The sequence below is a fragment of the Scylla paramamosain genome, chromosome 2 (assembly GCF_035594125.1).
Source record: "Scylla paramamosain isolate STU-SP2022 chromosome 2, ASM3559412v1, whole genome shotgun sequence".
NCBI lineage: Eukaryota > Metazoa > Arthropoda > Malacostraca > Decapoda > Portunidae > Scylla > Scylla paramamosain.
Window position 1 is genome coordinate 19,652,654 of NC_087152.1, and position 22,347 is coordinate 19,675,000.

At 39.6% G+C, this 22,347-nt stretch overlaps 1 protein-coding gene across 2 annotated transcripts in view; it reads left to right on the top strand.

Moving 5' to 3' along the window:
• Nucleotides 1-3,117: 3,117 nt before the first annotated feature.
• LOC135111660 (uncharacterized) overlaps nucleotides 3,118-22,347 on the top strand; it is a 216,740-nt gene continuing 197,510 nt past the window's right edge. The window contains exons 1-2 of one of the 2 annotated variants that reach the window (XR_010273864.1): nucleotides 3,118-3,543; nucleotides 4,755-5,141. Coding sequence is in view for 1 of the 2 variants with exons in the window: in XM_064025209.1 (XP_063881279.1) it covers nucleotides 3,519-3,543 (25 nt within the window). In the remaining variant the exon portion in view is untranslated. Of the gene's footprint in view, nucleotides 3,544-4,754; nucleotides 5,142-22,347 lie in introns of those variants that run through there. The other variant, XM_064025209.1, reaches the window with a different exon arrangement.

The window sequence follows — 22,347 nt, forward strand, 5'->3', positions numbered from 1 at the left end:
TATATATATATATATGAACAACATGTAAATGTACGACGTTATATTTCAGAGTTGGCTTAGTGCTGTGTGTCTGAAGAAAGGTTTATATACCTGCCGAGCGTTAAAGTTGTTATATAATACTGTAGTACACTATTATTGCCTGTTTGAATCGGTAACTTTTGTTTTTTTCCTCCGGATTTCCCTTTAAATCAAATGCATGTAACTTGATTAAGAGAGCTGCTCGGATGGAATCAAATGTTTTAAAATCGATTGACTCACCGCCCAATGGCGAGCCAAACGTGGTTCATTCTTAATTTTTGTGGTGGCTTTCCGGAAGCATGAATTACTAACTCTAGAGTACACGAATAAGGAGGTATTAATTTTTTTTTTTTGTCTGATGCTTCTGGCAAAGAGCAAGGCACTGCGAATCGGCCTGAAATTGGAGTTAAGAAAACACGTACAAACGGTTCCCTACTTTATGAAGCAACTTTTTACCTATCTTTCTAATAAAAGGAACACCTGTCATTTTTTTTTTTTTTTTTTCCATGGCAGCTGTCATTGGCTATCGAGCACTCGGGGTGTTTATCGGTAGGGTCAGGTGACTCAGGTCAGAGAGAGTGGTGGCTCAGCTTCTCAGGGATCAGTCCAACGATCAACTCCAACGAAGTAGGAGATAGGGGGGTCGCCTGTGCTTTCCACCAAGGTGTTAAGCCGATGATAATTGGTCCTATAGAGACGTGGTAACGCAGCTCACGGGAAATTTCCCTACTCGGCCAACGCCCAAACGTTCTCCCTGTAGTAAATAGAGTATAGTGCTGTATTTGACGTGAATGTTAGACCTGCCTTTTTTTGTCTTTCCCTCCACACTCTACTTCCCGTCCCTCTCCCACACCCCATGCTTCTTATCCCTTATTCAACCCCTCCCACTCTCTCTCTCTCTCTCTCTCTCTCTCTCTCTCTCTCTCTCTCTCTCTCTCTCTCTCTCTCTCTCTCTCTCTCTCTCTCAGCGCCTTGTAGCCTTTATTCCCCTTTCCCCCCTCGCGCTTTCTCTCCAAAAGCCAATGCGTAGACCTAAGGAAATGATGACGACTCTCCACCTGCGCTACGCGTGATGTGTGTGTGTGTGTGTGTGTGTGTGTGTGTTATATTGTAAAAATTGTCCTGAACGCTTAGGTGTGATATATATATATATATATATATATATATATATATATATATATATATATATATATATATATATATATATATATATATATATATATATATGAGAGAGAGAGAGAGAGAGAGGAGAGCGGGGAGGTGACAGACAAAGGGTGAAAAGATGCAGGGCTACTAGGAGTGGTTTAGGTAGTCTGATCGCCTTCAGGGCATTTGGGTCACTCTCGTGTGTGTGTGTGTGTGTGTGTGTGTGTGTGTGTGTGAAAGGATTACCGTATAAAGAAAGATATGGTAAAATGACTCAACCTGCATTCACTGGAGAGCAGGGCACGATACAAGTATTTAGATGGGTAAAAAGACTGAACAAAGTTGATATAAAAGACGTTCTTATAGTAAACAATCGGGACAGAACTCGTGGTAACAGATATAAGCTAGATAAGTTTAGGTTTAGGAAAGAGATTGGTAGGAACTGGTTTATAAACTGAGTGGTGGATGAGTGGAATAGGCTTAGCAGTCATGTGGTAGTTCTAAGAGAAGGTTATATGATTATATGGATAGGGAAGACAGGTGGTAAAAAGGAGCTTGGCAAAGAGGAGTGACGTTCATGGTTAGAACATAAGAACATAAGAAATAAGGGAAGCTGCAAGAAGCTACCAGGCTTACGTGGCAGTCTCAGCATGAAATATACCTATCTATTTCTACCTGTTATTCCCATCGATAAATCCGTCTAATCTTCTCTTAAAGCTCCCTAATGTCTTAGCACTAACAATTTAATTACTGAGTCCGTTCCATTCATCTACCACTCTATTTGAAAACCAATTTCTTCCTATCTCTTTCTGAAACCTAAATTTTTCAAGCCTGAACCCGTTATTTCTTGTTCTGTCCTGGTTACTGTTCATAAGAATTTTGCTTACGTCCCCCTTGTTATAACCCTTATACCACTTAAAGACTTCTATCAGGTCCCCTCTTAACTTACGTCTCTCTAAGGAATGTAAATTTAACAGCTTCAATCTCGCCTCGTAATGAATACTCTTCATCCCCTGTATCCTTTTAGTAATTCTCCTTTGTACTGATTCTAATAGACCTATATCCTTCCTGTAATGTGGGGACCAGAACTGCACAGCGTAATCTAGATGAGATCTGACCAGCGCCAAAAATAACTTAAATATTACTTCGGGCCTTCTACTTTTAACACTCCTAAAAATGAATCCTAATACCATATTTGCTCTGTTTCTGGCCTCTGTGCATTGCTTTCTTAGACGGAGCTCAGAGCTAACTATAACTCTTAAAGCCTTTTCGTACCCTGAACCTACCAGAGTTTCGTTGTTTATTGTGTAGCTACTGTGCGGGTTTCCTCTACCTACGCTAAGCACTTTGCATTTGTTGATATTACACTGCATTTGCCATCTGTCCGTCCATTCGTTCATCCTATCTAAATCTGCCTACAAGGCGATGGTTAGTGTGTGTGTGTGTGTGTGTGTGTGTGTGTGTGTGTGTGTGATTGAAAGAGAAGAAAAAAGAAGAATATGAAAATAAAGGCAAACACACGAGGCACTACAACCGCAGCAAGTCAGCGTGAATGTATGGGATCGTCGCATTAAGCAATGAAGTCAAGGAAACACGTGCTCAGCTAAAATATATTGCTTTATAGCTACGCTTGTTTGTAAATGTTGCAAGCACCTTTTCATTATGTTTTTACTTTTCTTTCCAAGGTTCTCGTTCTTATTCTGGTTTCTCTTCTCGCTTGGTTTTTGTATGTGACCATAAGTAAGTAGGGATAAGTAGGAATTCATTTAGTCTAAGAGACTTCCCTGTTCGTCTGATGAAATATCGCCGACTAGCACAGCAGCAGGCTCCTTCCTAATCACGTAGTGGTGATGCAAATAAGGATGTTATGTCTACGTCCACTGTTATGTGCTGCCGTCGGCACCTCCCGAGTCAGCGTAGTGGGAGAGTCGTGTGCTTAGGGGAGGAGTGACGCTGGGTGCTAATGGCTACGTGAGTGAGCCCTAACGTGCGGCAGAGGGCCACATCAAGACTGCTGGCGTGTCTCTTAGACACGCCAGAATCAGTGCTGTGTTAGAATCAGTGCTGTGTGACTGTTGTCACAAAACTCTAAACAAACTCCAAAAGCTAAGTGCTGTGGTGTCGTTGATAAAAAGACACAGTGACATATTCCTGATGTCTCTCCAGTAACCAGAGACGTAGACCACACAGTGATATATTCTTGGTTTCTCCAATAACTAGAGACACAGCACACAGTGACATATTCTTGATTTCTCCAGTAACCAGAGACGCAGAGCACGCAGTGACATATTCTTGGTCTCTCCAGTAACCAATAAAACGCCTCGGAAGGCGATTGACGAACGAAGCTGTCAGTAATGCATCAGTGGAAGGGGTATTTCGGTGAGAGAGAGAGAGAAAGAGAGAGAGAGAGAGAGAGAGAGAGAGAGAGAGAGAGAGAGAGAGAGAGAGAGAGAGAGAGAGAGAGAGAGAGAGAGAGAGAGAGAGAGAATTTCAGGCAACTCGCACACACACGCAGTTGCCTAATATTCAAATCACTCTAGCTCAAAACTTTAAGATAACCCAATGGTTGTGCTGTATACCGATGGATAGGAAATTTCATTCTGCATTCGGTGGTATGTGTGAAAATTGCAGAAAACTGACAGTTGGTTTATAAAAAGTTTTATTATGTATTTTGCACATACTCAATAGTGTTGCAAATTTGACAATGCGTTTTCGTTACAACTTGTGCTAACCTTATTACCTACAAAATTTGAGCTTTAGCAATTCTTTAGTTGGAGAGCTGGCGGCAATTTCAGACACAGCACACATCGAGCACTTGCCTAATATTCAAATCACTTTAGCTCAAATCTTTGCAGAGCCCAATGGTTGCACTTAATACCATTGGATAGGAAATTTTATTTAAGTGTCCAGTGGTATGTATCCGTTCTCGTTGAGACAAAACAAAGTTGGTGAAAATTGCAAAAAACTGACGGTCACTTTATAAAATGTTTCATACTGTATTTTGTGCATGCGTAGTAGTGTTGCAAATTTGATATGCATTTTCGTTATAACTTGTATTTTTTTTATGTAGGAGGGACACTGGCCAAGGGCAACACAAATCCAATAAAAAAATGCCCACTGAATAAAAAAAAAAAAAAAAGCTCTAATTAACAATAAAATTTGAGCTTAACCAATTAATTAGTGAAAAAAAAGTTGGAATTTTGACTTTGCGCATGCGCAGTGCTACTTCAAAGTTGACATAAGGATTATCATTAAAATTCTAACAACATGATTCCTCTTAAATTTCATTAAAATTGTTTTTTCGATAAATCCCATTTTCGATACCCTCCTACTTTTTGCAAGTTACCTATTGACTTCACCCAATGGAAGATGTGAAAGCTATATCATATAAAGCTGACAGAGTTGTGCTTTCATATGGTGCTGATTTCGTTACAATCGGCAGCGTAGTTCCGGGGATATTAGCATTTGAATAGCGTTACAGTCGGGCAGGGCCGCTTGAAATGAAACAACCTACATAGTAAACTTCGCTTCGCTCGTAACCAGAGATGCAGAGCTCACAGTGACTTATTCTTGGTCTCTCCATTAACCAGAGACGCAGAGCTCGCAATGACATATTCCTGGTCTCTCCATTAACCAGAGACGCAGAGCTCGCAGTGACATATTCTTGGCCTCTCCAGTAACCAGAGACGCAGAGATTGCAGTGACATATTCTTGGTCTCTCCAGTAACCAGAAGCGCAGAGCTCGCAGTGACATATTCTTGGTCTCTCCAGTAACCAGAGACGCAGAACACACAGTGACATATTCTTGGTCTCTCCAGTAACCAGAGACACAGAACACACAGTGACATATTCTTGGTCTCTCCAGTAACCAGAGACGCAGACTGTCTCAATTAAAAACATTCAGAAACATTGTTACTCAATTTCCCGCAAAGGCTTAAGTCTCAAATTGTAACTATAAAATAAACCTGTAAATAGTGCTTTGATTGAACTTTTCCTCAAGCCTATTAATACAACGGTATATTAGATAAATTGTTCCTGCCCCTAGTACAATAGAACATCCGAGTAGAGGAACATGCAACGCTCTTCATCAGTTTCCTGCCCTTTGACGTCTGTTACTATTTTCGATTATTTAATTTTCTTAAATTAAGAATAATCCTACGAGAATGCTGTTAGATTGATGCTGCTCCTTCTTCTTTTCTAATTCTTCTAGAATTAGAAAAGAAGAAACAGCAACATCAGAGAAGAAGCATCAGCATCAGAAGAAGAATTAGAAGAAGCGGCAGCACGAATGTACTGACACAGACAGTCTAAGGACCATCAAATTGACTGACTCAAGCAGGTTATTATCCTTAAGGCCCATTCACACACATCAGTGATGTATCAGTGCCGTGTCAGTTCAGTGTCAGTGAAATTTGTGACATTTCAGTGATGTTTGTTCACACAATTCCGTACTGTATCAGTGATTTCCAAGATGGCAAAGTTTTCAGACTTTGAATTGGCAATGATTGCCATAATTCTTGATGAAGAGGAAGAGGCTAAGCATAAGCTAAAGAAAAGAAAGTAGGTACATGAGGTGTGGAAGAAAAGAGAAAGTGCGTTCATCATGCACAGCACTCGTCCGGCGTCCGTGAAACACTAAAAATATTGGTGGCGACGGCATTAAATTCCACGGAACGGAGATGGAACTAACAAGGAGACTCAAACACAGTACGAGGCCGGACATGTGTGAATGCATCAGCCCAATTCAAAATAACAATATTTTTTTCATTGACACTGAAACGCTGAGGGGACACGGCACTGATACGTCACTGATGTGTGTGAATGGGCTTTAAGGATGATAAGGTAGTTACGTTAGGATGGGACAGGAAGGGATAGGATACGATAGTATGGAGGTCCACGTAGTTCTCAGAGGTAGAAGAAGAGGCATCACCACCATCAGAGGAAGAAGAATAAGCACCATCGCCATCAGGAGAAGAAGGAGATATCACCACTACCATCAGAGGAGAACCATCAGAAGAGAAAGAAGAAGAAGAAGAAGAAGAAGAAGAAGAAGAAGAAGAAAAGAAAAGCACTACTACCAGCATCAGAAGACGAAGAAGAGGAAGAAGAAGAAGTACCACTACCTTCAGAAGAAGGATTAGTATCAGAGGAAGAAGCAGCAGCATGAGGGGAATAATAATAATAATAATAATAATAATAATAATAATAAGAAGAAGAAGAAGAAGAAGAAGAAGAAGGAAACAGCAGCACCACTTCTGATGATGGTGGTGGTGCTTCTTCTTTCTGTGATGGTGGTGGTGGTGGTGGTACTGCTTTTTCCTGTGATGGCGGTGGTGCTGCATTTTCTTCCTCTGATAGTGGTGGTGCTACTTCTTATACTACTTAAATATTGTATTGAAAAACCATACAACATGGAAGACTCCTGTATGTTTGTTACAGCAACACACTTCTCTATGGCCTCTGATTCAATGAATAGAAAGGAATTATTGAATGTGATGATAAATAATAAAATCCATGCCAGCTTACTAGATTTGATAGAAGAAATATACACCAACGACAGCACAAATATTATAATGGAGAGCAAACAAGTAAATATGTAAATCAACAATGGAATTAGGCAAGGGTGCACAGCCTCAACAATGTTGTTTAAACTCATAACATACGACATTCAACAGAAATTGGAAGAAACAGGAGGATATAATGATAGAAAAGTAAATCTGAGTGCTATGGTGCTCTGCAGATGATGGTCTGCTACGAGCTAACTCAGAAGCCGAAACGGTAAGAATGATAGATGTATTGAAAGAAAAAAAAAAAAAAAAACGGAATGAGGGTAAACACAGAAAAAAAAAATCAAGATACTAATATACTACCATAGAAATAAACCAGAGAATGTAAGAGGAATATAAGTGACAATGGAAGTAAAATATCTAAGCATAACAGTAACGGATAAGAAAGACGGTAGTAAGAAAAGTAAAGAAAATGTAATAGAAACAACAAGAATAATCGCGAATATGACATACTTTGTAATAAAACAATGTTGTATCAAGCTCCTTATTGAAAAAAAAAAAAAAAAACATGTCGGGAAAGTGTGATGCTGTTATCATTGCTACATGGAACAAGGATATTAGGTTACATTAACATAAAGATACGGAAACTTCAAAATATTGAAAATAAATTGTATAGAACAATATTAGGAGCACAAAAATATGCCCAAGTATGCACATTAAGAGGAGATGTGGGTGCAAGTAGCATGGAAAGCAGAAATTAAAACAATAAATTACTTAAGAAAATAATTAAAGAAAGTACAGGAAACTTTAACAACTATTGATTACAATCCTGAGAAAATTCATGAAGATTAACTTAACCCTTGAGCAACTAAAAAAGTATGAAGAAAAATTAACTTAGTACAAAAATCAAGGCATGGAGCCCTACAAAGTTTAAAGAAGAGGTAGAAAAAAAAGTTTGATTATATATATTAAGTGGAAAGAAAATGTAAATGAAGAAGATCTGGTCGTATATGACAAGAGACTAGCCCCAGAGGTTTTGTAAAAAGCAAGAACAAAGAACCTACAGCTACAGGGCAGACGCAGACACCAAGGAAAAGAAATAAAATGCATAAATTGTGGAGAGGAGATACAAGAGCTAAAACACCTTATGCTTTGGTGTACTGCCTATAGAAACGAGAAAACGCAAGACAACAGCTTCCATCGCCCTTATATAGGAGAAAAGACCTAATAGGATATATTTTTTTCAGTAACGAAACCAAAACGAAAACAAAAGAAACAATATACAAATTTAGGAAAACGAAGAAAAAAGATAAGAACTGGAAAAGATAGCAAAGATACAAGAGCGTGAAAGCGCCGTTGCAAAAGTAAAGCTTTCCAAGACATTCAAGCTTTCCGACATTCACCAGAACCAGGACCAGAACATCGTCAGTGAAAGAAGAAGAAGAAGAAGAAGAAGAAGAAGAAGAAGAAGAAACATCACCGCCATCATAGGAAGAGGAGAAAGAAGAAGAGGAAGAAGAAGAAGAGGAAGAAGAAGAAGAAGAAGAAGAAGAAGCACCACCACAATCATACGAAAAAGAAGATGAAGAAAAGAAGAAGAAAAAGAAGAAGACGAAGAAGAAGAAGAAGAAGAAGAAGAAGAAGAAGAAGCACCACCACCATCATAGGAAGAAGAAGAAGAAGAAGAAGAAGAAGAAGAAGAAGAAGAAGAAGAAGAAGCAGAAGAAGAAAAACCACTACCACCATCATAGGAAGAAGAAGAAGAAGAAGAAGAAGAAGAAGAAGAAGAAGAAGAAGAAGAAGAAGAAGAAGAAAAAACCACTACCACCATCATAGGAAGAAGAAGAAGAAGAAGAAGAAGAAGAAGAAAAACCACTACCACCATCATAGGAAGAAGAAGAAGAAGAAGAAGAAGAAGAAGAAGAAGAAGAAGAAGAAGAAGAAAAGAAGAAGAAAAGCACCACTACCATCATAGGAAGAAGAAGAAGAAGAAGAAGAAGAAGAAGAAGAAGAAGAAAAGAAAAGAAGGAAAAGGAAAAAAAGAAAAAAAGAAGAAAGAGAAGAACCACCCCATCAAGGAAAAAAGAAGCAGTACGACGACCACCATTATCATAAAAAAAAAAAAATAATAATAATAATAAGAAGAAGAAAAAGAAGAAGAAGAAGAAGAAGAAGCACCACCACCATCAAAGGAAGAAGACAAAGAAGCAGCTCCATCACCATCAGAGGAAGAAGTAGCACCACCACCAGGGGAAGCAGCAGCAGCAGCATCAGAAGAAGAAGAAGCACCACCACCGTCATAGGAAGAAGAAGAAGAAGCACCGCGACCATCAGAGGAAGAAGCAACAGCACCACCACCATCAGAGGAGGAAGAAGCACCACCACCACCACCATCAGAAGGAGTATCAGCAGAGGAAGAAGCAACACACACACGTATACACACACACACACACACAACGCGTGGCTTGGAGCACGGGAAGGGTGGTGGTGCGAGATCAACATTCTCTTTCGCTTACGGATTAGTTGTTGTAGATATTAGGATTTTTAGTCTTTTTACATCTTTGAAATCTTCTGAATTGCCAGAGAGAGAGAGAGACGAGGAGCAGGGGCCTAAGAAAGTAGAGAAGGGGGGTGTGAGAAATGTAGAAAAAAAAAAAAAAGGAGTGAGGAGGATAGGGAAACGGATATGAAGTGGGGTTGAGAATTGTGTAGCTTAATTTCACGTCACGCCTTCTGGCCAATGACATTTACCTAATAAAATCTCTGAGTTGACATGTCGCTTCAAGTAAAAACAAGGGAAGGAATGCTGTTTCATCAAGTAGGGAGCCGGCTGTACACACGTCACTACGAACTTAATATCCACGTACATAAACATACACATGACATGCATCCACAAGTATAATATATATATATATATATATATATATATATATATATATATATATATATATATATATATATATATATATATATATATATATATATATATATATATATAAAGATTAACACATGAAAGTTTAACATATTTTAGGCGATATATCAAGGTTTAAATTAATTAAAGATAAATTTTCCCATTGCATTACTAAATTTGAAGATAAGCTAGCATGACTACTGAGACAACTCCTTGAAGTGAAGGTTATCACGAAAGATATTTTTAACAACCGATTCACTAGTGTCTCGTCTCCTGACATTCAATATGGCCTTCCGAAAACTGACAAAGGCGGTAACCCTATCAGGCTCATCCTCAGTATCATCGATACATTTAGATATAAATGAGCTAATTCGTCCCCATACTAAAACCACTAACGTCAAATAAATTTACCTTGAAAAATTCTTCTGATTTCATTAAATAAATAAATTAATTAATTAATAACACTGTCATGCCTAGTTTTGATATTAAGTCACTTTTCATTAATATTCCCCAAGACGAAACCATTCAAATTTTTTGTAATGGTCCATTTAAGATCATGACACCTTAATTATGCTTCTTTAATAATAAATTGTATGTTCAAGTTGACAGTGTGACTATGGGTTCTTGCCTCGCCCCTACTCTTGCTAATGCTGTTTTATGTCATCATGAAACCAAGTGGCTAAATGAATGGCCTAGTGAATTTAAACCTATGTTTTACACAGAAGATATGTTGATGACACCTTTCTTTTATTCAAACACTCTCAACACATCCCTAAATTTCTAAGTTATTTAAATTCTAAGCACCTAATATTGAATTTAGTTGTGACACGGAAAGCAATGGTTCTATCCCGTTTTTAGATGTAACAGTGACTCGCAATAATACCGCAAACCAACCTTCACAGGCTTGGGGACTAATTATTCATTTTTATTCCTCGATTATTTAAGACTGATGCTATCAAAACCCTCTTATTATCTTCTAGCTGGTTTACTTTCGACCATGAAGTTAACTTTTTAAGAAAATTTTTTCATAATAACGGGTTTCCGTTAAGGATCACTAATAATACCAGCTACTTTTTTTTTTTTTTTTTAGAAAGCAAATTTAGTCAGCCTTCCTCTAATGACACAGACGACACGTAAGAAATACATAAAATTGCCTTACTATGGCCATCATAGCTATACTATTACAAAGACTCACTACCATACTTAAAACACAATACCCTGATACCAAGTTCATTTTTATTTTCACTAATGCGTACACTATTGCTTTTTTTTTTTCTTCTTAAATTCAGAGACACTATTCCTATTGTACTTATCTCTGACATCATTTATGAATTTACTTGTTCGAGGTGCAAGACTCGATATATTTGAAAAAACAAGAGGAATGTAACACAGAATCAGTGAATATAAATGTAACTCGATACGTACAAAGAAACATTTAGCTCATCCTCCATTTTGAGCAGTACGAACACACTCACATACATATGATCATCCGTTCTCGGAGAAGAATCTCAACATATTACATAAAGCTGACGCACATACAGATATTAAATTATTAGAAGTTGTTTACATTAAACACTTGAAACCTGAAGTAAATAACCAGTTGCCATCAACACAGTTATCTTTCATAAACTGTTTTGAGCTCTGGGTTCCTAGAACCTAACCATTCTAACCCACACACCGCCACCCTTTGTCAGTCCTCACCATTCCACCGGCGGGAACACACAAGTTTCGTTCTGACAATACCACACCCTGATTTTAATTGTTTTACTCTATACTATTTTTCGCCTATGGGTTATAATTTTCAACATATATATTACTGTTTGTGTTTTGTCTTTTTTTAGTAACTTTACTTACTTGTATTGTTTTTCATTCACCATCAATGTTTATCTGTTCCTTTGTTCGTGTTGTGTCTCACATTGCCGTGCCCTCTATGTCTATATCTTAGTGTTTTATTTGTTTTCTATCTTTATGTTTTACGATATACTCAATATTGTATTATTTTTTATAGCCTGACGATGCCTTCTGCGTCAGGTAAAATCTTGCTCTAAATGAAGAAGAAACTCTGGTGTGTCCCTGTTCATCTCTCTCTCTCTCTCTCTCTCTCTCTCTCTCTCTCTCTCTCTGTATATATATATATATATATATATATATATATATATATATATATATATATATATATATATATATATATATATATATATATATATATATATATATATATATATATATATATGAGTCAAGGAAGTGGGCGCGAGTCAGTCGCGAGCCTTTTTTCCCTGGCGCATTCAGAAAATTATCGTATCCCCTAAGCCATGGCTTCCCAAACCTTATTGCTTAGTGGCGCACTAATATATCTTGGACTTTGATGACGCACCAACTTTACAGTCACGTTCAGCGTATACCTATCCATGAAAATTAAGCGGCGCACTTAGGGGATTGTTGCGGCCCATTTTTGCGCCGCGGCGCAATTTGAAAATCACTGCCTTAAACCATGGGAATAAAGGAGGAGTTTACAAGGGCTGTTTTCTCACCCGGCTGCTTGCAGCCACCCGGAGCAGCCGGCAGATTTCACTCGAAAGCATCCACCCGGTGGGGAGCAGCCGTTAGCCCGCTAGCCGGCTGCATCAAAAAATAAGCAATCAAGATGGAGCCCTCCTCCTCTGAGCGATTTTACTGTACGAAAAAGAAAAAAAAGCGTGAAAAGCATGCCAGATGTACGGTTCGATGCCTCATTTGCCGTCACGCTGCTGCCCAGACGCAGTGGTTCTCAAACTATGGGTCGCGACCCAAAGTTGGGTCGCGAGATCAATTTTGATGGGTCGCAGGGACACAGGAACATTATCATGCTTTCAGTTTTTCAGTGTATTTCAGTTACTTAATTGAATTATTCTTCTTTAACCACAAATTACTTTTGTTATGTATGTTCATCTTTCCCCCACCTCCCTCCTCCTGGGCCCCACGTAATGGTGTCTCTGACTGCTGTACACAAGCTGTACACATTATTTATTTTTTTCCAAAATAAAGTTTATATATCATTGTACATTTTCTTTACTTTACTCTGGGTCGCGAAGGAATGAAATGTTCCAAATAGGGTCGCTCATGAAAAAGTTTGAGAACCACTGTGGCCCCAGAGGATGAATTCGGTAGATGGTATATTCGGCTCAAGGTTTCTTGTTACGGTTTGAATACTCAGATACATTATTTTCCTGTCTTTTGCTATTGTTCTTACATTTTATGTCATCTTCGTTGCCTCAATAATTCCTTTTGGTTTCCAGTAGACTACATTCGATAAGGGACGAATTCGCTTGTAAACACTAAACATGGCGAAAACGCAGTGGTGATAGTGTTTACAGGAGAATTTGTCCCTTATCGAGTGTGGGCCACTGGAAACCAAAGGAAGACTTTATTGGGGCAAAGAAGATGACATAAAATGTAAGAAAAGTAGCAATAAACACAAAAAAAATAATGTATCTGAGTATTCAAACCGTCCCAAGAAACCATGAGCCGAATAAACCATCTACCGAATTCATCCTTTAGGGCAGCGAAGAGATAGATGCTCAGTCCGTGACGGCAGGTCGCAAATGAGGCATCAAACGATACATCTGGCATACTGTTCACGCATGCGCTGATCCCGAGTTCTGGATAGACCTCGAGTGAACCTACACCAGTCCAATTTAAGACATCTAGACCATAACTTGATAAATCAGTCACAGCATGGCTTCACGAAGGGGAAGTCTTGCCTGACAAACTTGTTAAGTTTTAACAGTAAGGTGTACGAGGCAGTAGATAATGGTGATAGTTATGATATCTTATATCTGGACTTTAGTAAAGCATTCGACAAGGTGCCCCATCAAAGGCTCCTGAGAAAGGTTAGGGCGCACGGGATAGATGGGAAGGTGTTAGGTTGGATAGGGTCATGGCTTGGTAACAGGCGACAGAGAGTGCTAATAAACGGCTCGAAATCCGAGTGGGGTCATGTCATTAGTGGGGTGCCACAGGGATCAGTATTAGGGCCATTATTATTTCTAATATATATCAATGACTTGGATAGTGGAATTAGTAGCGATGTTAGTAAATTTGCGGATGACACAAAGATAGGTAGATTAATTAGGTCAGAAGCGGATGCCATCGCCTTGCAGACAGACTTAGATAGAATGAATGAATGGACGGATAGATGGCAAATGCAATTTAATATCAATAAATGCAAAGTGCTTAGCGTAGGTAGAGGAAACCCACACAATAGGTACACATTAAACACCCAAACTCTGGTAGGTACAGGGTACGAGAAAGATTTAGGAGTTATAGTTAGCTCTGAACTCCGTCTAGGGAAACAATGCATAGAAGCCAGAAACAAGGCAAATAGGGTACTAGGATTCATTTTTAGGAGTGTTAAAAGTAGAAGGCCGGAAGTAATATTAAAGTTATACTTGGCGCTGGTCAGACCTCATCTAGACTACGCTGTGCAGTTCTGGTCCCCACATTACAGGAAAGATATAGGTCTATTAGAATCAGTACAGAGGAGAATGACTAAAAGGATACAGGGGATGAGGAGTATTCCTTACGAAGCGAGGTTGAAGCGGTTAAATTTACATTCTCTAGAGTGACGTAGGTTAAGAGGGAACCTGATAGAAGTCTTTAAGTGGTATAAGGGTTATAACAAGGGAGATGTAAGCAAAATTCTTAGGATCAGCAACCAGGGTAGAACAAGAAATAACGGGTTCAAGCTTGAAAAATTTAGGTTTAGGAAGGAGATAGGAAAAAATTTGTTCTCAAACAGAGTGGTAGATGAGTGGAACGGACTCAGTAATCGTGTAGTTAGTGCTAGGACACTAGAGAGCTTTAAGAGAAGATTAGACAAGTTTATGGATGGGGATAACAGATGGAAATAGGTAGGAGTGTTTCATACAGGGACTGCCACGTGTAAGCCTGGTCGCTTCTTGCAGCTTCCCTTATTTCTTATGTTCTTATGTACAGATTCTCAAATATGATTTTAAATGTTATCAGCAGGCAGTTGAAAATAAAACCAAGTTTGACAACCTGTGAACTTTAAGGAATAAACCCAGAACTTCTCTCTACAATGCCTGTGAGGACTGTGTTTCGGTGGGTGAAACACCTCAACCTCCCCTCCCACGTTGCCGCATCAGTCCGTGCTAAATCCTAAACGTTCTAAATCCTAGAGAAAGACATGACCATGTGGCTTTTGTTCAAAAGTCCAGCACGTGGCCACTGGACAAGATAAGATCCATCCTAAGGTCTAATGAGAACACATTTGCTGTCACTGGTGTACTATCAAGATATGTGAGAAAGCCGCCAAACTGACCGATTTCGCCGGTGGTGGACCGTATAAACTATTAACACTGGAAATGTGATAGTTTGAGGAGCTTTTACTTGCTATGGAGGATAAATTATATTTCCTAAAAAAGAACAGGCTATGAACAAAGTAAGTCACAGAAGTAGGTACGAGTCAGTTGCGCACACCGATTTTCAGGTTATGTCAAGGTGAAGAAGTTTTAAGGCCACAATTTAATGAATTAGTTAGAACAGTCAGGAGGTTAACGAGGAAAGCTAAGGGCAATCATGAATTAAAGGTAGCCAGCTAGGCGAAGACGGATCCCAAGGGATTTTATCAGGTATACTGGACGAAAAATAAAGATACTATAGGTCCAGTAAAGGGAGCAGAGGGGGAGCTGGTTAGTTCTGGGGAGGAGATTAGTAAAATTCTGAATGAGTATTTTTTAACTGTCCTCACCCAGGAAAACATGCAGGATATGCCAGATAGTGAACAGATGTTTAGAGCAGATGAGAATGAGAAGCTGACATATTTCCATAACTAAGGAGATAGTGGGACAGAAGATAGATAGGCTAACAAAATTCAACATACCATAACCAGATGAAATATATCCCAGAGTACTTAAGGAATGCAAAGAAGTTATTAGTGAGCCGTTAGTTTCTGTCTTTAGGAAATCACTTGAGTCAGGTGAGGTACCAGTGATGTGGAGGCAGGCTAACGTAGTATCCGTCTTTAAGAAAGGAGATAAAACTTTAACTTAACTTCAGTTGTGGGTGAAATATTGGAGTCAATAATAGCGAGGAACATTAGGGAACATTCAGACAAACATAACTTGATAAATCAGTCACAGCATGGCTTCAGGAAGGGGAAGTTTTGCCTGACAAACTTGTTAAGTTTTTACAGTAAAGTGTACGAGGCAGTAGATAATGGTTATGACATCTTATATCTGGACTTTGGTAAAGCATTTGGCAAGGTGCCACATCAAAGGACCCTGAGAAAGGTTAGGCCACTCGGGATAGATGGGAGGGTGTTAGGCTGGATAAGGTCATGGATAAGCGACAGGCTACAAAGAGTTGTAATAAACGGCTCTAAACCCGAGTGGGGTCATGTAATTAGTGGGGTGCCACAGGGACCAGTATTAGGACCATTGTTGTTTTTAATATATATCAATGATTTGGATAGTGGAATTAATAGTGATGTTAGTAAATTTGCGAATGACACAAAAATAGGTAGATTAATTAGGTCAGAATCGGATGCCATCGCCTTGCAGGCAGATTTAGATAGGATGAATGAATGGACGGACAGATGGCGAATGCAGTTTAATATCAACAAATGCAAAGTACTTAGCGTAGGTAGAGGAAACCCACACAATAGATACACATTAAACAACAAAACTCTGATAGGTACAGGGTATGAAAAAGCTTTAGCAGTTATAGTTAGCTCTGAACTCCGTTTAGGAAAACAATGCATAAAGGCCAGAAACAGGGCAAATACTTTATTAGGATTAATTTTTAGGAGTGTTAAAAGTAGAAGGCCCGAAGTAATATTTAAGTTATATTTGGCGCTGGTCAGATCTCATCTAGACTACGCTGTGCAGTTCTGGTCCCCACATTACGGGATAGATATAGGTCTATTCGAATCAGTACAGAGGAGAGTGACTAAAAGGATACAGGGGATGAGGAGCATTCCTTACGAGGCGAGAATGAAGCTGTTGAATTTACATTCTTTAGAGAGACGTAGGTTAAGAGGGGACCTAATAGAAGTCCTTAAGTGGTATAAGGGTTATAACAATCGGGATGTAAGCAAAATTCTTGGGATCAGCAACCAGGATAGAACAAGAAATAACAGGTTCAAGCTTGAAAAAAATAGGTTTAGGAAAGAGATAGGAAGAAACTGGTTTTCAAATAGAGTGGTAGATGAGTGGAACGGACTCAGTAATCATGTTGTTAGTGCTAGGACATTAGGGAGCTTTAAGAGAAAATTAGACAGGTTTATGGATGGGGATAATAGATGGAAATAGGTAGGTATATTTCATACAGGGACTGCCACGTGTAAGCCTGGTCGCTTCTTGTAGCTTCCCTTATTTCTTATGTTCTTATGTTCACGTTGAACAAAAAGCGAGTTTACACACACACACACACACACACACACACACACACACACACACACACACACACACACACACACACACACACACACACACACACACATACACACACACACATACACACACACACACACATATATATATATATATATATATATATATATATATATATATATATATATATATATATATATATATATATATATATATATATATATATAATGCACATACATATTACCATTCATGCATGCATGCATACATACATAAGCACGTACAAACAAACATGCATCCAAACATACATGCATGCGTAAATAGAAGCATTAATGCATAACCGAACAGAACTTTGGCGGACTGCATGGAAATATAAAGCAGCGAGAAAGGTACAACCTTGAATCTTAGCTTGAAACTTTTCCTCTCCCACTTAACTCGAGAAAGTGTGTTTCGAATTCCGGGGGATAAAAAAGGAAAATTGCTTCCATGGTGGAAAGAAAAAAAAAAAAGCTCGGAGACGAGATGGACGCAGCAACAACCCAGGTGAGGGAATAAAAGAGACCAGGTACTCTGCTCCCCAGGAGCAGATCATCGCAGGATACTGTTCTTTTCCTTGTCTTGGTCAGGGATAAATCTCTCTCTCTCTCTCTCTCTCTCTCTCTCTCTCTCTCTCTCTCTCTCTCTCTCTCTCTCTCTCTCTCTCTCTCTCTCTCTCTCTCTCTCTCTCTCTCTCTCTCTCTCTCTCTCTCTCTCATCAAAACCAACCAGTCAGGCTCCACGCGGTCTTCCATCAAGACTTTCTGAGGCCCTTTGATCCCTTGTCCACACAGCACTCATCTCAAGACGAATACTTGGCAGCAGTGAGCGCTCTTATTGGATAACCAGGTTACATGGAGGTGAAGAGCAGTTTAATAAGTACAATTGTCTCTAACTTTCTTTTATAAATGTTTCTTTCATGCATTATTCCTTGCATTTCGCGTAGCATAACTTTAGAGACTTACGGCAGACTGCATGGCACATGTCTGCGTAATTTTAAACTTGGTACGTTTGCAACAAGTAAGTGTTCTTGAGATAAGTTAGTGCAAGGGACGAATTTGTAGAAGTCCGCCTGTGAGGGCAACATTTAAGGAATTTCGACATCTTCCGTGAAAACTGGAAGAACTATCTAAATTTTGAGGGTGTATTCCTTCCCCTGTCCTCAACCTCCCCTCTGCTTCCCTCGCTCGGCTGCAGGCCGTGGGAATAATAAGAAGCCTGAGGGCGAATCGAGAAAGCAGAGGGGTTAGAGGAGGAGTGAGGCCCTTTGGGAAGAAACTTGTTCGGAGGGAACACAAGTTAACGGCAAGTTTCCTTCGCATCACCCAATTTCGAATGACTTCCTCAGCAACTGCCTCGGTAATGTGGTGGCTGAAGACATCCCTGTCCACTTAGAGCAGGAACGCAGGCACTCGCGCAAACAACACATACACACACACACACACACACACACACACACACACACACACACACACACACACACACACACACACACACACTAAAATAACCTGCACCTCTTGATTCATTCGCGAAAGCGTTAGAAAATAGTACGCCGGAAGGCAAGCACAGAGTGTAATTATGGCAAATAATTACAGTAAGTAAACACAGTCGCCTTGCCCATCCCTCCCACGGCTGTGATTAAAGGCAAGCCACGGCTTCAGTTACTGCCAGGCGGGGGAACATAATAGCATACAAGAATTGGGCGGAAAAGAAATTTGTGTTACAATTTGCTATCGCATTTTGTACGTTAGACGAGGCCATGTCTTTATATATATATATATATATATATATATATATATATATATATATATATATATATATATATATATATATATATATATATATATATATATATATATATATATATATATATATATATATATATATATATATATGTGTGTGTGTGTGTATGTGTGTGTGTGTATGTGTGTGTGTATGTGTGTGTGTGTGTGTGTGTGTGTGTATTATCTTATTTTTTTTCTTTACATTATATTTTCTTATTTTCATTTTATATGATTTATTGGCGAGTCACATGTCCGGAAAAGATTGGATCCAGCGGCAATAGAGGGGCTGTGGTCATAGTTATTTATTATTTTTTCGACACAAATAGGAAGGCCACCCAACATAATATAAAAGGCCAGATGGTCGCTGCGCTGTGTCGCTCCATCCAGGGTCAGGGTATTCAAATTCAGTTTACTTCATAAGATGACGAGATGCTATTGTTCTCGTCCTGAAACAGTTTAAATCTGCAGTGAAAGGAATAGCGGAGGAAGGCAGCCTCCACTAGCAGTGGCAATAAGAGTAGCTAAGGGGCCATTGCGTATTTGGGTCTTACATAAAGAAAATGTAATAGAGAGCTCCAAATAAGATACTAGATTGGTGCACCAGATGTGTGTGTTACAATCTTGAAACACTAAAGACTTAGCCCAGCCCAAGAATATTTAGATCTTCACTCTATAGCAGCACCATTTCCAAGTTATGTAAAAGTAAAATGAATATGTATATTATGTAAGACCAGAGGCTTTGCAATCATCCTGTATTATTGGAAGCTTAGTCTAGCGTTAGATTTTCAAGATTTTCATCTGATAGTTACCCTGTTTTCAAGTTATTTCAAATTAGAACAAAATAAAGATACGAGACGCTGGCTCTCGTTAGTAGCTCTGGCCAGGTACGTCTGCTGGTTTGTAGTGGTGGTAGAGGAGAGGGCTCTTTACTTACCTAGCTGGTTCTGGAACGCTATGTTTACTTTAATTTCATTTTATGAAAGCCAACCTACGCACTAGGCCGGAACCTTTTGATAGAAAAAGTCTCACATCTTTAGGCTTTTGGATTTGTGTACGATTTACATACAGGCTTGTACTTTTATCACTACCTTTTGTTAAAAATAAAAGACATCAAGGGCTTATCATAAAACAATAGGGCCTTGAGCCTCTAACACATAGGCCTAACGACAACACTGCAGTTTGACATGCTTTAGGCTTAGTAACAGAGGGAGAAACGTACTGCTAGTAAGCAAGTTTATTACACAAGTTGAGCAGTCTAGTTATAGTTGGTGTAGTATGGAGAGACGGTACCCGTAAGCGAGTTTAAAACCCTGAATGGATGTCAGAAGTTAAAGAAGCTCCGTGAGTTGCTGGTGCATGAACTCGGAAGGCCAGTGCTGAGGTACTGAGTGTTCCTGAACATGCCAACGAAAGATACCATAGGAAATATTTTGGTGGAGTGGGTGACACGGAGACGGTTCAACACGAAAGGTTGACGAGACAAATAGTGGTTCCCTCGCCCACACACACACACACACACACACACACACACATTAGAGATCCGCTTTATTTAGAGCTGCGCGAGACTTCTTTGTTGTCGTGGGGGATTTTCATTGTTGCTATTACAGTTGTTGTTATTGCAGTTGTTATTGCAGTTGTTGGAATTGTTTGTTGTTGTCCTCCTCCTCTCTTTCCTTTTCCTCTTATTCCTCATTCTCATCCTCTTCCTCATCTTATTCCTCTCATTCCTCTTCCTATCATTTTTCTTTACCACCACCACCAACCCCACCACCACCACCACCCCCACCACCACCACCACCTCATGAGGGCGTACGCAGGAACAGTACCAAAAAGCCTAAATATTTGAGGTCACATTCTACTGCGAGTTGGACAAGGTCGATGGGAGCACTGCTTGGTCTGGAAGGCAAACAAGTAAGAGAGAAGGCAGGGAAGGAGGGAGGGAGGGAGGGAGGCAGGCAGGCAAGTAAGGAAGCAGGCAGTTGAAGGCGCAAGGAGAGAAAGAAGGGGGAGAGGTGGTGGTGGTGGTGGAGATGGTGGTGGTGTTGGCTTCCTGGCAGTGGTCTGGGTGCTGCGGTGTTTCGCTCAGACTTTTCGGTGATGGATGTTAATGGCATCGTACTCTTTAGCGTTTATAAGATGAAGGGAAACAGTACTTGCAACTTCTCATATCTAATGTTGGAGAGGGATTATTATAGTGATGGAGGTGGTGGTGGTGGTATGTGTGGTAGTTGTGGTGGTGATGGTGGTGGTGGTGGTGAGAGTAGGAGGGTGCGGAAGAATATATGTAAATAAGTGTACATTAATAATGATATTGGGAGGGATAGCGGTGGTGGTTCTCGTGATAGTAGTATAGTGGTATAGGAGTACTAACAGTGGAAGTGGTGGTGTTGTTAGTTGCTGCTGTTCCTGTACTTTTGTAACAACGTTCGAAATACGAGTAGTATTACCACCAACTGCTCCTATCTACAGCAACCACGATGACGACAAGAACAGTATTAGCAACAACAACAACAACAACAACAACAATCAATATTACTACTACTACTTCTTACCCACTACCAGCAGCAGTACTAATAGTTCCGCTTCAACTACTACTATTTTTTTTACGCAAGAGGGCCATTGGCCAAGGGTAACAAAATGTGAAAAAAAAGACCCACTTAATGCCAAGTCTCAGAAAATTCCAAATAGAAAAAACAAAAACAAATAATGGAATATAAATGTCTTGAAATCTCTCTCTTGAAAGAGTTCAAGTCATAGGAAGGAGGAAATACAGAAGCAGGTAGGGAGTTCCAGAGTTTACCAGAGAAAGGGATGAATGTCTGAGAATACTGGTAAACTCTAACTTTAGCGTTAGAGAAGTGGACAGATTAGAGATAAGAGAAAGAAGAAAGTCTTGTGAGGTGAGGCCGCGGGAGGAAGGGAGGCATGCAGTTAGCAAGATCAGAAGAACAAATAGCGTGAAAATAGCGGTAGAAGGTAGCAACAGATGCAACATTGCGGTGATGAGAAAGAGGCTGAGGACAGTCAGTTAGAGGAGAGAAGTTGATAAGACAAAAAGCTTTTTGATTCTACCCCGTCTAAAAGCACTGTATGAATGGAACCCCACATACATGTGAAGCATACTCCATACATGGACGGATAAGGCCCCTGCACAGAGTTAGCAGCTGAGGGGGTGAGAAAAACTGGCTAAGACGACTCAGAACACCTAGCTTCTTAGAAGCTGTTTTTAGCTAGAGATGAGATGTGAGGCTTCCAGTTTAGATTGTAAGTAAAGGACAGACCGAGGATATTCAGTGTAGAAGAAGGGGATAGTTAAATGTCATTAAAGAAGAGGAGATAGTTATCTGGAAGATTGTGGCGAGTTGATAGATGGAGAAATGGAGATTTTGAGGCACTGAACATTACTAAGTTTTCTCTGCCCCAATCAAAAATTTTAAAGAAATCAGAAGTCAGGCGTTCTGTGGGTTCCCTGTGTAACCTGTTTAATTCCTGAAGAGTTGGACGTCTACGAAAACACGTGGAAAAATGCAGGGTGGTATCATCAGCCTAGGAATGGA